Source organism: Nilaparvata lugens, chromosome 13, assembly GCF_014356525.2.
Source record: "Nilaparvata lugens isolate BPH chromosome 13, ASM1435652v1, whole genome shotgun sequence".
NCBI classification, from domain to species: Eukaryota; Metazoa; Arthropoda; class Insecta; order Hemiptera; family Delphacidae; genus Nilaparvata; species Nilaparvata lugens.
In genome coordinates, this window is record NC_052516.1 from 19,790,104 (window position 1) to 19,808,947 (window position 18,844).

An 18,844-nucleotide genomic window follows, 5' to 3' on the forward strand; every position below is an offset into this window, starting at 1 on the left:
CCAACTATCATTTTTTAGAATCATTTGGTTACAATTGTAAAGCTTATAAATGACTTTAATTGCATGTTAAATAATATCAGTAAATAGTATGTGTCATTCAAATTGATCGATTTTATGCTAAGACAATTGGAAACATGACGTAGTCAGCAGCTGAATAATATTACTCAAATAGCACTTGTGTGCTTCTCGTATCCTTTGTTTTGAAAGACTATTGTTTCCATAGAACTGGAGCACAATGTTCTGTGGATAGGAAGTATTGAATTTCATCACATTTCGTTCTGACAATTAACTCATATCACTGGTTCACAATCTTCCATGAGTTATAGTCTTATCAGATTGACTTTTTTGTAGATCTGTATCTGCTTTTGGACTTTGTATCATACAAATCCAATAATCTGATACTTTCAACAATTATTAATGGGGAGAACAATGAGCTTCATATTTTTTAGTCTGTCAATGACTACATTGATGTTTGCATCATTAATGGTAAGTATAAAATGGATTTTTATATACTTGAAGGTCATATTTCATTCCAACCACTTGGATTGGTCAGTCCGAGTGATTTGCAAAATTTAGAAAATAGCTCTGTTTTAGGTTACAGTAGAAAAACTACTACTATTGAAAAATTGATATTCTGAGAAGTTAGGTACTTATGTCATTTGATAAGCAATTCCTTCTAATCCATACACAATCAATACAATAATGTTAAATTATGAACATGCGATGTATCAAATAAGAATAAACGCTGAATAATCAAATAAATGATCAAATAAACTATGTATCAAATAAAGATGGGCGCTGAAGAATAAAGATCCTCTACACTTTTGAGTTCGGAAACACGGTTGGAATAAAAAATCTGAAACTTGAATTGGGACTTCAAAGAATTCGAATTCCAAAAATTAAAAAACTTTGAAGATGTGATATATGTAATTGAATGAGTGAAGCGAATTTTATGTTTCAAGTCAATCAGCGTTTGTCTGTTTGTTTGTTTGTACCGCAGTTACAGTCGCAGTTATGTACCAATTTGGATCAAATTTGGTATACAAGTACTTTGAAACAAGGCACAGAAACATATATATTTAGAGTTTAAAAATTCATTCCCGTTCCAAGATGGCAGCCCTTTATTCGGAAATTTTACCCTAAAAATCAACATAACTTTTTAATACTTCAATGGTCATGTTCAAATTGGGCTCATTTTTGTCAGTGCTTCAAAGCGTTATTACTAGTAGTTTGGAGAACAGTGAAACTCGCTACACTCACTAACATCACTACTCACACAAAAACACACAACTGCTTTTACAATCTGAGTTAATATTTTAGCTTTAATATGAATAATTTTTAAATTGTGATATTATGTACATGTATAACAATGATTGTATTTTTATGTCGTAGCCTATACTTGTTTTATACTTGTCGTTGGCAATAAATGGATTTGATTTGGATTTACAAATTGGATTTAGAGTATAATGATAAATATATGCAATAGGATCGGTGAAGGACGCTGAGAAATAAAAGTTCTTGAAACGTTTGAGCTAGGATGCACGGTTGAAGAGATAAAAATCTGAAGCTTGAAATAAGGGACTGTAAAAGTTATCGAATTATAAAAAATTCAAAATTCTCAACATAATTATGATGTATGAAATAATACCGCCTTTGAACACTGGAAAATAATGAAAGTCTTCACTCTTTTGAGATACGATGCACGGTTGAAGCGATAAAAAATCTGAAAATTGAAATTTTTGTCAGGGGGGGAAATAATCAAATTCTAAATTTCTTTGAAATTTTTAACATCTGATATATGAGATAAGATCAGCTTAGAGCGCTGAAGAATGAAGGTCCTCTAAGCTCTAGAGCTCAGAAGCACGGTTGAAAAGATAAAAAATCTAAAACTTGAATTGGGATGAAAAAGATATGATTTCAAAATTTGAAAAATTTTGAACATGTGATACATGAATACCGCTTTAAAGCGCTGACAAAAATGATCCCAATTTGAACCTGATCTGATAAAGTATTGGAAAGTTAGGTTGATTTTTAGGGTGAAATTTCCGAATAAAGGGCCGTCATCCTGATACGGGGATGAGTTTAAAAATCTTAAATATATAAGTTTCTGCGCCTTGTTTCAAAGTACTTGTATACCAAATTTGATCCAAATCGGTCCATAACTGCGACTGTAACTGCGGTACAAACAAACAAACAGACAAACGCCGATTGACTTGAAACATTAGATTCGCTTCGCTCATTCAATTACATATATCACATCTTCAAAGTTTTTTAATTTTTGGAATTCGAATTTTTCAAAGTTCCAATTCAAGTTTCAGATTTTTTATTCTAAATTTTTTTGAAATTTTCAACAACTCATATATATATAATAAGATCAGCTTAGCACCCACAGAATTCCCATTTTATTTTCAAGGCCATCCCACGTCCCAGTAGTATAAAAATGGCGACTCTGGAACACAGTGTCTTAGTAGTATAAAAATGGCGACTCTGGAACACTTGTGTTCCAAACCTAACCTCAAGGTCACCCAAGACGACCAAACCTAACCTCAAGGTCAACGAAGACCAAACCTAACTTGAGAAAAAAATGAATGAAAGAATAAAAGTAGCAATAAATTACTGATTCTTATCCCTCAAATCCTCTCCACTCATATGCAGGGAGAAGTGATCATTCTATAGAATATACAAGGAACTTGAAAATCCAAACAGTAATGTGTTATCCTCTGGGTAGCATGTATGCTTTCAGATATGAATTCTAGAGTATAATCAAATCATTGTATCACAAAGGATATATTCTCCCAGTTATATTCCTCAGTACAGCATCCAATAGTATTTAGTCAGTCACTGTTAAGTCACTGTTCAGTCACTGTTCATATAAGTAAGAAATCACCTTGCTATGCTTTCAACAAAGGCTGTTTCAATGACTTCCACTCCACCTCCAACTGTCACATGACCAATGGCCACGCCCACCAGCAACAGGGGCATCAATGGGGGAGGGGGGACTCTAGCTCAAGATGGTCATGTAGAATCTGTCACTCTACATGGTCATGGAGACCTCTATCACATCAGATGAATATGTCCATGGTAGACCTACTAAATCAAGATGTCCATGGGAGACTCTAGATCAACATGACCATGCTGCTCTACATAAAATAGCATTGAAGATGGATATTACCAACAACTCTCACTCTACCTCCTCCGTGTTTAGACATGACTCATTTAACATGGACATTTTCAATGACCCTCACTCCTCCTGTCACATGGACCATGCTCACCAGTATTCAACATGGCTGTATGGCATGGTTGGGTTGTCCACTCTGTGGTCAGTTAGTCAGTTCAATTACTGATCAGTCACTGTTCAGTCACTGTTCAGTTACTGTTCTGTCACTGTTCAGTCAGTGGCATTTGTCATCCCAATGTACTTATAGCTAAACTATATCTAAGGAGGTGGTAGGTAATAAGTAATCAGTTTGGAATACAATTTGTTCTTTATTGAGCAATTCATTATCTATTTTATTGAAAAGTTCACTACAAACAGATATATCTCTGTTCCATAATCCAAGTTGTTTACTATATTGAGTGTGCAGAAAAGTGATGAATCCATGATATTTCTCCTTGGCCCATGTCAAGCAGGTGATGTCCTAGGTAGTAGACTCCATTTCCAGAACTAGTCTTTGGCAAGTCCTCCATGTTGATGTCCAATAGTCTTCAGCTGATAATCAGTGATACCTCTAGAACACTGTTTCAGACAGAGACAATACAATGTTGGTTAATTCTATGAGAGCTAGGAGGACCACAAAATTTAGAACTGGTTAACATGAATGATATACGAGCTGTGTGAAGGTAACAAAAAAGAGAGCTTTTCAGCTTTACTTACGAGAGATGGTTGTTTATGGGTCAGCCGAGTGCTGAAGACTGAGGTTGTGGAGGGAGAAGCCTTCTTCTCCAACAGCAATGAGGGTGAAGGGGGGGAAGGGGAACTGCATGAACAATTCTGTCTTTCTTATCTCTTGAGTATTCTTAACATTCCGCCCACCAAAAAAAGCATGAGTTTAATAATTTTGAAACTGTAGCATATGAGAAGTAACACACAAAGTATTGCACAAACTTGATGAAGAGACGATGCAAATAATTAATTACGATGAGTTTTACACATAAGCAGTGAAAACATAATATTCAGTCTCTATTTACAAAAAATGTCTCTCAGAGAGAGGGTACCAAATTAAGCTATTGGCAACACTATGAGTTTGTTTACAGGTCGCGTGAGGTGGCGGTGCGAATCAATGCCACTCTTACTACTTGGTCTTGTCTGGGAAATATTTGTTTGACTATGCCTAGAGGCCACAATGTGGGGGCGGTACTCGTATCCTTGATAAGCACTATGTGACCCACTTTCAAGGGTTCTGAGGGGGTCTTCCACTTGTTTTGCTGCATAAGTGTATGTCGATATTCTGTACTCCATTGATTCCAAAACGTCCGCACAATTTGGCATAGATGAGTCCATCGCTGCCGTACAGGGGTGGTAGTATCCAGCGGGATCTCCACAGCTTGTAGCAATGGTCGGCTGATAAGAAAGTGACCGGGTGTCAGCAGAGGTGAAGTCTTGTTGGGGTCCTGTGAATGCTCCAATAGAGGACGACTATTCATAATTGATTCAATATGAGAGAACACTGTGAAATATTCCTCCATTGTCATTGGATTATCACCAATTTGAATTTTCAGCAGTGTTTTTGCTGATTTAATATTTGCTTCCCAGATACCACCGAAATTGGGTGCGCTAGGTGGATTGAAGTGCCAGGTTACTTCACGTTGTACAAGAGCATTAAAGATGTCAGTCTTACTGTCAGCCAAGAATTTCGAGATATCTGATAATTTTTTAGCAGCTCCAACAAAGCTCAATCCGTTGTCAGAGTATATGTGAGAAGGTAGGCCTCTACGAGATGTGAATCCATCAAAAGCGGCAAGAAACGATTCAGTGGTCAGCTCCGATACATATTCCAAATGAACAGCTTTCACCGCTGGGCATGTGAACAATGCAAGATAGCCCTTTATACACTCTCGGTTTTTTGAGTGAGCTGCACTTCGTATTGAAGGGGCCAGCAAAGTCAACTCCTACATGGACGAATACAGATGAGGCATCACACAAAAATGGGGAATATCCGACATGATTGGCTGCTGGGGTTGAGCTTGCATGCGAGTACAATGGACACAATGATGTAATCTGCTCCTTATGAGGTTGCATGCTGATATAATCCAATATTTGCCAGCCACTAGTGACTGAGTTGTGCGAGGTCTAATGTGAAAATGATCTCTGTGAGTCTGATCACAAATCGGAGTGCTTAAATGAGATAGCTTTGGCAACAACAGTGGATGATGGCTGTCATATGGAAGGCTGGAGTTGCGGAGGTGTCCACCCACCCTGAGAAGACCAGAAGAATCAACAAAAGGCGAAATAGAGAACAGTTCTTGAGGTGGAGTTTCTCCCTTGCTGAGTAGCTTCAATGTTTCCGCAAAATAGAAGGCCTGTGTCAACCTCACGATACACAAGAGAGCCGAACAACACTTGGCAACAGATGGCAGAGGTTGGGCAGCACGAGCAGCGCGAGCGCGTAATGCTGTATGGCTGCGAAGATTGTGTTCCCTTACTTTTTTCAGCTCACAATTTTCTATGAATCGCAACACATAGCAAATACATGTGTTGCCTTGTGTATATTGGAGTATTTCTCAAAACATTCAAGAGCCTGTGGTTTATTTACTACAGTAGTAGTGAGAATTGACACTGTTGGCTTCAGTTCAGACTCATCGAAAATTTTGTCAACCCTTGAGATTGGCAAATCCTTGAATTGGACATGGTAAGATGGAGGTCCGTTCCACCAGAGTGAGTTTTCAACAATATCTTGTGCAGCAAGCCCTCTTGAGGCTAAATCAGCTGGGTTTGATTCAGTAGGTACATGAAACCAGTTTTCTGGAGAGGTTAATTCGAGTATTTGTGTAACTCGATTGCTTATATAAGTCTTGAGCTTGTAAGCTGGCGTTTTTAGCCAGTTCAACACCAACTTTGCGTGAGAGCACAGTCTTACATTGGAGATACTTTCTCCAAATAGAGGTATAATAACTTTATACAACTTTGACAGTAGTAGAGCTCCACATAACTCCAATCTAGGAATAGTATGTGTTTTCACAGGAGTGACTCGTGTTTTTGACATAATGAGATTCATCGCTATGAATTGATCACTTGATGCAATATGAATATAGCAGACAGCACTGTAACCCTTTTCAGATGCGTCAGCAAATCCTATCAATGAGATATTAACATATGTAGTTTCTATATGATGAGGAATTTGAACATTTGAGAGAGTCAGCATTGTACTAGAAATACGATTTCACTGACTAGTCAAGTCTTCATCAAGCGGCTCATCCCAATCAAGGTTGGATAGCCAGAGTAGTTTCAAAAAATATTTGAATGAGAATATTACAGGAGACAATAGTCCAAGCAGGTCGAACAATTTAGCTGTATACGATAGTATGGATCGTTTTGTTGGCAGTTCAGTGAACAGTGTAACAGTGTAAGAGAAAGCATCTGATGCAGGATTCCAACGAAAACCAAGAACTTTTATTTTTTGAGTCGTATCAGAAAATGCTAGAGGGTTTTCCAACATCTCGTTGGGAAATTCTTCAATTACTTCTTGCATATTAGATGACCATTTTCTCAATAGGAGTTCTCCTTTAGACATAAGTTCATTCAGCTGTGATATGAGTAATTTCGCTTCACATAGGCTGGAGGTGCCAGATACAATATCATCAACATAAGTGTGTTGGCGAATCGCATTGACAGCTAATGGAAATTCATTTTCATAATCATGGGCTAATTGAAGAAGTGTTCTTTGAGCTAGAAAGCTGCTTGACGTCATTCCATATGTGACTGTGTTGAGTTCTAATTCTATCAGCTCTTCTTGGGGTGAACTACAATAGAATATGTGCTGAAATTTTCTATCTTCTTTTCTGATTGAAATTTGCCGGTACATCATTTTAATGTTGGATGTAATGGCTACTTTGTGAGTTCTAAAACTCATTAATATGTGGGTGAGATCATGCTGTAATTTAGGCCCAACATGAAGTGATTCGTTCAGAACAGTTCCATTATTACAAGGCGCTGATGCATTAAAGACTACTCTCAATTTGGTTGTTGAACTGTCTTCTTTTTGAACACAGTGTTGTGGGATAACATAATTAGATGAGTGTGAAGCTTTGGACATGTGTTCTAATTCCATGTACTGTCTCATGAAATCATTATATTGTTTATGAACATTTTTGTTTGATGCTAATCTCTAGTGAGGTATATTTCTTCATTGAGGAGGTGCGGTTGTCACCCAATGAATCTTTAGTTTTGAAAGGCAATGTGACTTCATAGCGACCAGACGGCCACCGAGTGGTGGTTTTTGTGTACAGATTTTCGCAATATGCATGAGAAGGATTCTTTTCAACTTCTACTGAAACCTCTTCAGTCTCCCAAAATTTTTCAATCAACTGGTTGATTGGTTCAACATAGGTGAGCAAGCTTGTAGCCTTATTGACACTTGAGACAGGTTCATCAGAATCAACATTGCCAATGATAATATACCCAAATACTGTGCTCAAAGCTCCAGGCAAATTAGGATATAATTTAGTAATTCCATGAGATTGAGCAGATAATGTTTGGAGAAAATAGTCAGCTCCTAATAACAAGTCAACTTTATTAGAGATGTGAAACTTATCATCAGCCAGTTTCAAGTTTGAAAAATGTTCAAATACTTCAGGGTTCAATGAGACCATGGGTTGGTTACATGTGATGACTGATAAGACAGTGACTTTAGTACCCAATCTAAATTCTGATTTGAGCCTCAAGGATATAGTGAGATGAACTTCACCATGAGTTTTAGTAGTTTTAGAGCCAATACCGATGAGTTCTTGATCAGTGTAGCTAGTCTTCAAATTTAATTTATTCACTAACTCCTTAGTGACAGCTGTTATCTGTGAGCCTGAATCTATTATGGCTCAGGCAATGTGAGGCCGATTGAAGTGATCAAATACTATGACATTAGCGGTACCCAACAGACAAGAGGATGTATCTGAGGTCGATAGGCTAGAAGTATTGCATACAGCATCAGATGTAGGAGTGCTATCCTTCTGAGAATGCACATTAGTAGGCTCAGATGAGCTAGAATACCTCTTTTTGTTATGCAATAATGTATGATGCTTAGATGAGAAACAAGTTTTACATACATTTGTAGATTTGCAGAACTCTCTTCTGTGAGAAAACGTAAAACATGCTAGACATAGGTTATTTTCTCGAACAAACTTGTATCGTTCATCAACAGACATATTATAGAATTTTTTGCATACATAGATATTATGATCCATAGATTTACATACAATACACAGTGGATAGACTTGACATTCAGGTTAGTAATCTTAGACTGAGTCTGATCATTTGCAACTAATGAAAATCTCTTAGGTTTATTTTCATATGAATGAGAAACTTTAGTTTCAACCTTACTGTTCATTTGAATTGCAGTGGAAGGTTGTACAAGTTCGTACATGCAGCACTTAGCTGTAAGAAATTTCATTAAATCTTCATAAGATGGGTTACTGTCAATAGCCTTATTCTCAAATTCAAGGCAAGTTCTTGTGTATAAATGTTTCAAACACAAGGATAGCAAAATGAAGTCAGTTAAGTCAGGGAGCTTTTGTGCTTTCAAAGCAGAAACACAATTGCTGTGTACATCTAGAAATGTTCTCAATGATGCGTAATCAGATTTCGTGATTGCCTTAAATTCAAGCAATTGATCAACATAATGAGCACACAATCTTCTTGGATTGGAGAATCTATCACATAGCAATTTGTAAGCTATAGGATAATTTTCATCAGAGAGCGATAAATTAGCTATCATCTGGGTTGTGGTACCTGAAATGCTGGCTTTCAAATAATGAAACTTTTCAATATTGGATAATGAATCATTGTTGTGTAAAGCATCAAACATATTTATAAATTCCATCCAACTTTCTATTTCACCGTTAAATTTAATTAATTTGACTTGAGGGAGATGAATATTATTAGAACTGTTCCTACTCACAGTGTCAGTGGTTGATGGCTGTCTACATTTTGCCGTGAATTAAGAGTACAAATTGTTGTAACGCTCTATCATGATATCATACTCCTGATCCAAGGAATCTGAATTTGGAGCAACTTCTGTAATTTTGTCTTGTAAAGACTCGAAGGTTGTAAAATCATTTCTGACATCTTGGATAATAAAATCCAAGGGGACACCTGGTAGATTTGAGATTGCATGAAATATTTTATCAATAAGTCTTTTCCTTTTCACCAGCAGTTTTTTCAAAGCAGAGGAGCCTTGACTTTTATGAGTGGCTTGCTGAGTGGTTTCATTCAATCTTGACTCTGATAGAGAGTTCTCAGCCTCACCGTGATTTTACATTGCAATATTATAAGAGATATTTGAGGTTATGGCATTTGTTTACATTTACAGAGCTGAGAAGTTGTTCCCACTTCCCAGTGGTGTAGAGAGCACAGAGCTGTTTTAAGGTGAGAAGTCTGTGATACACTTATTGTGAAGGTTAGATACTGTATCAAGATACTGAATGCGTATACAGGCCTTAAACACAAAGATACTGTATCAGATAGGTTCCTGTTGCATTACTGGCGGGTGAGTGTGGATCTGCGCCTAGCATAGACTGGGTGCGTAGAAATCCAACTGCGTCTTCACATGACTGCGTAGGCATGGTTGAGATTGCGTGGTAGAGCTGCACAATGACTGAAGTTTGAATTCAAGGTGAATAATTCTTGAAGAACCATTGTTGACCGTTGCAGTTGCAATAAAACATAACTTGTAGATTGTAGGATTGTCACAAGCAAAATGTCACAAATGACGAAAATGACAGATGGCATCACTCAATACGAACACGAAATTGAGGAAATCGAAATAAATTGAAAGTGAGAACTTCGAGATATAAGAAGTTTTTGGCTTTTTGAGAGTTCAAACACTGAGCACACAGCTTTAGCGAACAAATTTTAAAACAAAACGCGAACTATAGGGAACCAGTTCATACAATGGAGAATAGTTTTTTCCTTTTTTCCATAGGCAGTAGTACAGAAAATCTGCGACTGTAGGACCAAGTTGGTTAATTCTATGAGAGCTAGGAGGACCGCGAAATTTAGAACTGGTCAACATGTATGATATATGAGCTGTGTGAAGGTAACAAAAAAGAGAGCTTTTCAGCTTTACTTACAAGAGATGGTTGTTTATGGGTCAGCTGAGTGCTGAAGACTGAGGTTGTGGAGGGAGAAGCCTTCTTCTCCAACAGCAATGAGGGTGAAGCGGGGGAAGGGGACTTGCATGAACAATTCTGTCTTTCTTATCTCTCAAGTATTCTTAACAATGTCATTGTTGTTAAATCACCTCACAACCTCTTTCCTTCAGGTAATTGATGCTCCTTCAAGTCAAAAGTATAGGTGTCGTAGTATTTCTCACCACTACATCATTCTACTCCTCCTCCTCCTCTCCCTCTTCCTCCTCCTCCTCCTCTTCATCCTCTTCCTCTTCCATCTCTTCCTCATCGTTCTCCTCCACCTCCATATCAGATTCCTCTTCCTCATCTTGTACATGATCCTCATCCTTCTTCAGATCAAATGGGAAGATTGACGGAAAATTTGTCTCACCATATTCACCCCACTTTGAGAATAGGAGAACCATCTTCTCTATTGTTCCAGATACAAAGTTGATCCACAAAATGTCTGTTCTCTATAGATGATTCCAGCACAATGCATCTAATCTGCTATGAATCCAATATATATCCATATTTGTACAGCATTATGATTTTGATTGTATCTCAATGTATTACAAAGTGTCTAAGGTGTTGCTGTTCTTTGCTTTTTCAAGTAAAGACCTTTACTGACTTTTGATCTCTGCTGTCTCAAGTAAAGACCTGTACCAACCTTTGGTTTCTGATGTCTCAAGTAAAGACCTCGACCTCCTTTCATTGATTTTTTCTCTGATGGTTGAATCTTTTGTTTCTTATCCTTCTTAGCCACCCTGCTGACTTTCTTCAGTGATCTTTTCATATTTCCCCCAAACTTTGCCTTAGCCTCCATGATGTTGGTGACTGCTAGTGCTGCAGCTTTTTCCAACACTCCTGCATCTTCAGATCTCACTCTGTCCCAGGCTCTCTCTGCCAAGATGCTGTCTGCTACTGCTCTGCTTGCTGTATCACCACTCTTGGAATAGGCAATATCATGCTCCTTGCAAGCCTGATCAAGTTTGTTGATTCCTGGATCACCTTGTACTAATTGCTTCTCAAGTTTTGTTTCTGGTCCACAGTACTGATAGCCAGGGATATGAAGTTCAACTGGTAGAATGTCAATTGCCTTATTAACTATTGTACCAGCAGCACCCTTGATAGCTGACAGAACACCTCTTCCTCTATGGATCTTCTGACTTTTCACCTCACGAAAATCATGCCTTGTAGCAATAGATCCTCTCTCAGTCACTTGTCTATCAGAATGTCTTTGACTGCCATCTCTGCCATCATCCAAAAGGCGTTTGATTGTATTCTTATACTTGGCTTTGTTGTAGTTAACAATCTCACCTCTTGGATCATTGTTCTGTCTGTGCACACTGGTCCAGTACAATATTCCTCCATAGGCCTGTCTGTCAGCAGATTCAACTAATGCACGATTTGGATTCTTCTTGAAAATCAACTCACAAAGTCCCAATGTAGCTGTGAAGGTCTTTTCTTCCTCATCTACAGGGTCAGTCAGCACAATATCATCATCATTCTCTCCAAAAGTTAAATACTTATTGCCCAGGTAGTAAGCATTGTCTCTCACTCTTGGCCTGAAAGTGTCATCGAAATTGTCATTGTCTTCTGATCTAGCTGGAAAACAGGTAGCTGATTACATTAGAGGTTCATTGATCAAGAATATTCTGAACTGTTGTACTGTGGCTTTCATTCAATAATTGTTCAACATTCTTATCATCATTCTGTTCATCTCCAGACAGCTCTTCATCACTGCTATCATCATATCCTTCACTCATATTATACTCCTCACCCTAATCCTCTTCAAATGCCTGCTTTCCTGCTTTCCATAGTTGTCGTCCAACTCCTGAGGTGCCTGCTATTGGACTTGAAACTTCTCCAGTTCCATATGATTCAAATTTTGGTAACTCTTCATCAATGCTGAAGACTTGGAGCTTATGTTTTGCTTTCCTTGCACCAGAAGATCACGCCTTATATATGTAGCATGTTTAACAATTGGTGTTGTTGGTGGAGTAGGATATATGTGGTGTGTTGATACTGCTGAGGAAGGACGATGTTCTGATGATGGCAACTCTGGCTTGGATTGTCTCTGCCTACTCTCCACATGCCTGGAGTGCATTTCAATTGTAGGCTTCAAATACCTGAGATGCTTCTTGAATGCTCTTGATGGAGGTGGTTGTGGTTGTTGAACTGGCAACTGTTGGAGAGTTTCGACTAGTTTCAGTAGGTTCTAGCTCTCTCAGCTAGAGGTTTGAAGTGTTCCACATGTTTCACTTCTGCAATCTGTCTACCCAGCATGATTTCCTTATGCCTCTTTTTGATTTCACGCTTCAGCCTAGCAATCTCCAATATGGTAGGAGCAGACTCCTCCAATGTTGGCTTATGGTTTCTTTGTTTGATATACATACTGGTCAGTGTTTATCAGTATATTGAGGTCTGAGAGTTTGAGCTCAGTTATTTATACATCTTGGACCCATCCCAAGTGTCGAGTGCCACTGACTGAACAGTGACTGGACAGTGACTGAGCAGTGACTGAACAGTGACTAAACAGTGACTGAACAGTGACTGAACAGTGATTGAACAGTGACTGAACAGTGACTGAACAGTGACTGAACAGTGACTGAACAGTGATTGAACAGTGACTGAACAGTGACTGAACAGTGACTGAACAGTGACTGATCAGTAATTGAACTGACTGACTGACCACAGAGTGGACAACCCAACCATGCCATACAGCCATGTTGAATACTGGTGAGCATGGTCCATGTGACAGGAGGAGTGAGGGTCATTGAAAATGTCCATGTAAAATAAGTCATGTCTAAACACGGAGGAGGTAGAGTGGGAGTTGTTGGTAATATCCATCTTCAATGCTATTTTATGTAGAGCAGCATGGTCATGTTGATCTAGAGTCTCCCATGGACATCTTGATCTAGTAGGTCTACCATGGACATATTCATCTGGTGTGATAGGGGTCTCCATGACTATGTAGAGTGACAGGTCCTGCATGACCATCTTGAGCTAGAGTGCCCCCTCCCCCATTGACACCTCTAATGCTGGTGGGCATGGCCATTGGTCATGTGACAGTTGGAGGTGGAGTGGAGGTCATTGAAACAGCCTTTGTTGAAAGCATAGCAAGGTGATTTCTTACCTATATAAACAGTGACTGAACAGTGACTGAACAGTGACTGACTGAATACTATTGGATGCTGTACTGGGAAATATAACTGGGAGAATATATCCCTTGTGATACAATGATTTGATTACACTCTAGAATTCATATCTGAAAGCATACATGCTACCCAGAGGATAACATATTACTGTTTGGATATTCAAGCTCCTTGTATATTCTATAGATTGATCACTTTTTCTTGCATATGAGTAAAGAGGATTTGAGGAATAAGAATCAGCAATTCATTGCTACTTTCATTTTTTTTAATTTTTTCTTTTAGGTTAGGTTTGGTCTTGGGTTACCTTGAGGTTAGGTTTGGTCGTCTTGGGTGACCTTGAGGTGAGGTTTGGAACACAAGTGTTCCAGAGTCGCCATTTTTATACTACTAAGATGCTGTGTTCCAGAGTCGCTATTATTATAGTACTAAGACGTGGGATGGCCTTGATTGTGCCAGACTTCCCATTTTTATTCTACTTCAGTTCATAAGTTTCAAGAACTTCTATGTCTCAGTGTCCTTCATCGATCCTATTGCATAATATGCATATACAGTAGCCTCTCTCTTATCCGGACTCATCGGGACTGAGGCCAGTCTGGATAATGTTTTTTCTGGTTAAACCGACGTTCCCTAAAAGTCGTTAAATTGGTACGCATATTTTGTAGTTTATAAGCCAATAATGACTTTTACGTAAAAATAATAAAACTAGACGCTTTATTATTATATCTGTGAACACAAAACACAAGAATCTCAGTCAGGAATTTCAGCTCAATCTTTCCCACGAGAAAAGTTGTAACAGCAGTTTCCATTTCCTGCCAATCCAGTCCGGTTGAACCGATGTGCTGATAATTATTTTCTGGTAAAGAGATGTCACTTCTGTGGAGTGTAGTCCGGTTAAACCGATGTCCGGTTAAAGGTGTCCGGTTAAGAGAGAAGCTACTGTATATGAATTATATCATCATACTCTAAATCCGATGTGTATGTGTGCTTGTGTGTGAGTAGTGATGTTAGTGAGTTTAGCGAGTTCCACTGTGCTTTGAACCACTAGTATGTGATAACTCAATTTCAGTTACAGTATTATCAAAAGATTAATATCCTTAGAAATCAAGTGCATATTATTATTATTATGTCATTTGATAACCAATATTTCTGAATGTAAACTCAACGCAGTAATGTTGATGTTCCAGGAGGCAACATCATCTGGGAATGATCATAATGGTATGGTGAATTTTCTATATTTTGTAATATTAATTATTATAAAGTATAGCAGCTTATTCAATGAAGGCCTCACAATACTTCTTGCAGTAAGTTAGCTTCTCAAGGTAATCGTTACCAAGCATTTTTTGAGGTATAACGATTGTTTCTCATATTCAAAACTTCTGCTGCTGATGGATTCAAATTGATTGAAACAATTCAACTCCCTCAATATTACAAACAATTTCACTATGATGTGGAAGTTTATTAATATAATAAAGAATACTGTGACAATTTTGCATTGATCCAATATTCACAGTTCGTGGATCTACTTAATCAAATTGTGAAATGAAAAGGAATTTTTCATTCATGTTTTGTTAACTGAGCATTTTGATCTCCAATCCATAGAAAATATTTTATATTGAACTATATGATAGAATATTTTTTTCTATGCATTTGTTATTCTGAAACATACAAAGAGGATCAATCCAATCATATCAAACCTACCTTCTCTCATCTTTTCCTGATACTGTTTTCACTCTCTCATGGATTGAAGGTTTTTCTAGTACATGGATATTTATAGTTGGAAAACCTCTCAATCTTTCCCTGTACCTCAGATTCCTAATGAGTATGTTATAATGTTATTGATGATGTGTTTATTTGTATCTTGTGTGTAAAGTACTTGAATTAATTGAATTGAATTTCTAACTCTGTTTGCGGGTATCAAATGCACCTCATGGAGCCTCTCAAAACATATTTTTGGATCAGGGTGTTCGCGGGGTGTCTTGATAGTTACTGACGCAGCCATTTGACTACAGGTCTCAAAACAAGTTGCAAAGTTTTAAGTATAACTATAGAGAAACAATAGTGTAAGTAGATATCCCATGGTATAGGGCGTTTATGTCGCAACATTTACTGTTATCTCAAGCCAATTACTGTTGATTATTGTCGAACTTTACAGTTTTGTTGGGGTGAGAGTTTATGAATGGCACAATATGAGAGACTACCAGTGTCACACAGCTTCATGGGAGAGAATTACCTGAACTATCGGCTTGAGATAACAGTAAAAATTGCGACATAAACGCCCTTTACCATGGGATATCTACTTCCGCTATTGTTTCTCTATGGTATAACTGATCAGTTAATTTCAATGTCATAAGTATCAACTGCGCTACTTCCATTCTACGTGATTTTCGTGAATTATTGTCCCTGACACATCTTTCATTCAGTACCAACATTCTATTGTCTTCCATTAATTCAACCAGCTTGCAACTGTGTGAATATGAAATCACACACTATATCCTGTGACAGTCTCTCATTTTCCGCTCTGTCTCCTCTAACCATTATTTAACATATTATTAAGGGCCGGTTCACGAGCTCGGGATTCAGCTAAGCTCTAGACTTTAAACAGCTGGAGTCAGAAAATTGCCTTTCCGAGACCAGTTGTAGTCCACGTTTGAATAAAATTTCGAAAAAAACTAGAAAATTTAACACATAATAGAATGATGAGAAAATAGTGTGAAGTTTCAGGGATTTTGAATTATTTAGGAATGTTTCATTTAGTCAAGGAAAAACGTTTTCAATTATATAAAGAAGAAAATGAAGATTATCATAAAAACTACAATTACCCCGTGTCTCGGAAAGTCAATTTTCTGACTCCAGCTGTTTAAAGTCTAAAGCTCAGCTGAATTTTGAGCTCAAAAACCGGCCGTAAGAAATCGAATTTAAATTTTATTACATACTCACGTCTCAATTACATATTTCCTCCCTCAAGAAATATATGAAAGTAATTGGGAGCGGTTTGACTGAGTGGTCGCACTAAAGAGCTATAGCTTAGATAAATTAAAAATCATGTACCTGCTACTCGTGTTGGAAGGGTGACTGCTTGCGCCACTCCTCTGAATATCATTCATGAGTTGTAAAATCAGTGGTTTGGAACCCACCTTAAACTTGTGGTGCGGTATATTTGATATATACTGGAGCAATTGCTAAGATCCCTAGCTTGCAAATAAATTTGCAAAAAGTTAAGGCCGTCCGGCTCGCAAATATGCTGGGTTCAAACCACAGCTCTAGCTTAGTAGTAGATGCATGAATACTCCAAATATAATGAATCACCATAGGGTTCAATAACTGGTGATCAATAATTCTTACCGCTGCTTCCGTGAAGTTATTGAAGAATACCAATAAGGAAGTTAAAAAGATAGTTGGTGACTGATTATCAGTAACCATATATTCAACTGAGAATAATGAAAATCAACTATGGTTTTTCTAGTTAATCCTTAAAATGCTCATCTTGAATACAGATATGCACCAATTTATCCTTTCAAAATTCCTTGAAACTTACAACACCAGTTCTTGAAGTTCTCTGGATCCTTATATGATATATTGTAGACTCATTAATGTAGATATCAGTAAGATTTTGATGGCTGAAAGTATTACTATCATCAAAGGATGATAAGTAATAAATGCTCTGAATAAGATCAATATTAATTAATTCCTTAATTATATATGCTGCGGAATAAAAATGCTAGGTACTAAAACAGCTCAAACTGTATATCACGAGATGAATTAGGAAATAATAAAAACTTCTAAGATCTTGTATGCTGACATAAAACATGAAATATATTCCCATAAAATAATATATATAAAATATTTGTTGATAAATATAATTTTCTTTGAATAAATAGATTCTCTAATATTTAAATAATTATCACAGGATTTATTAGCATTCACAATATTGTGAGCTGTAAAAATATGTATTTATCAATACTGATATATGGACTTCAAGTCGGTTCAGAACTTAACAACTTGGAACCTGTTCAGTCTATAGATTCAACAGAACATACTTTGATCAATGAATAATAATTAATAAAACTAATAATTTAAAATCTCAGGGTTTGTGGATTCGTGCCGTGCATGGAAATAAGCTTCCTATATAAATCAAATAAATTCATAAATAGATTTCTTATAAACTATATGATAGTGTTCGACACGTGGCGAATTTCTTAAATTTGAATAAAAATTTATATAGGACTTCCATTAATCCCCCAATTCACTGATAAAGGCCTTAGTATTAAATGAGCTCATTTAAGATAATTTGCACACTCACTATAATGATGTTCTAGAAGTTCACGTAGAATAATTGATTAGCCGGATCCTTTCGTCTCTGCAGGGCTTGTGTATGGTCCAGATTTCTTACAAGTTTCTATCAGTATTAAAGATAAATTTACGGGAATAGATTACAGTTAAGAACTCTTTAACAACACTGAGTTCACAAAAATAATCAAACATTTATTACATATACTTGACATTTAAAAAAGGGATTGGCTTGATGCTTTTTAAAAATTAATTGGAAAAAAGAAACTCTTTTCTCCATGTGCTCCGCATAGGTCAAGATCACAAGCCAGAGAGAGCAATTCTCAGAAAAATTTCATCTCTTCCTTGAACGATTTATAAGCTTTCCTCTGATTGGCTTTCTTATCTTAGTAAGACGTGATGTAATTGGTTACTTAAGATTTAGGGTTTCTCCAATTTTGTTATACAAAGATAAATAAAAGTTTATAAATGAATAAATAAGACAACAGCCTGAGAGCATTCCAATAAATAAATATCAATATATGAAGCTATAATGCGATATACATTAACTTTTTTATGTGAGCTTTGTGTACTCTTGGTTTTCATACTTTTTTTAGATTTCAATAAATATTAGAGTAACAATAATAATCGTTCTTATCTATTTACATAAACCTTCCCTAGTATATAGTATATACATTTTGTGAGTAAAAATTATAATTTAATTCATATTAGTAGATTGAGCAATCAGCTGATTTGCTCAATATCAATTCAATAAATTGTCGATTGATCTAGGATCGATTGATGTATTAAATCAAAACAAAGAATTCTAACCTCAAATTGTACAAGCAATTTTTTTTTTATAATCTGCCAATAATAAACAAGCCGCTTTATAATTTTATTTCTGCCAAAGATTTCTTATTATTGTTTAATTACAATTTTACATGGTTCTCTTATCGCTTAATAGATAACATGACTACTCTTTATCATAAATAATACTCGATTTCATTTGAGTGGTACCTTGACTAGGCTATCTATTCTATCAATTTCACAACTCTATTAAAGCTCAGTTATTTACTTCAGAATTATTTTATGGTGCTAAGACA

General features: G+C 36.8%; 1 protein-coding gene across 2 annotated transcripts in view; it reads left to right on the forward strand.

Annotated features, from left to right (window-relative positions):
- Positions 1-256: 256 nt before the first annotated feature.
- The window catches only part of LOC111049668, a 30,883-nt gene continuing 12,295 nt past the window's right edge, over positions 257-18,844 (forward strand). For both annotated transcript variants that reach the window (XM_022335803.2, XM_022335804.2), the window contains exons 1-2: positions 257-486; positions 14,660-14,690. In XM_022335803.2, coding sequence (XP_022191495.2) covers positions 418-486; positions 14,660-14,690 — 100 coding nt within the window. In that variant the 5' untranslated portion in view covers positions 257-417. The remainder of the gene's footprint in view (positions 487-14,659; positions 14,691-18,844) is intronic.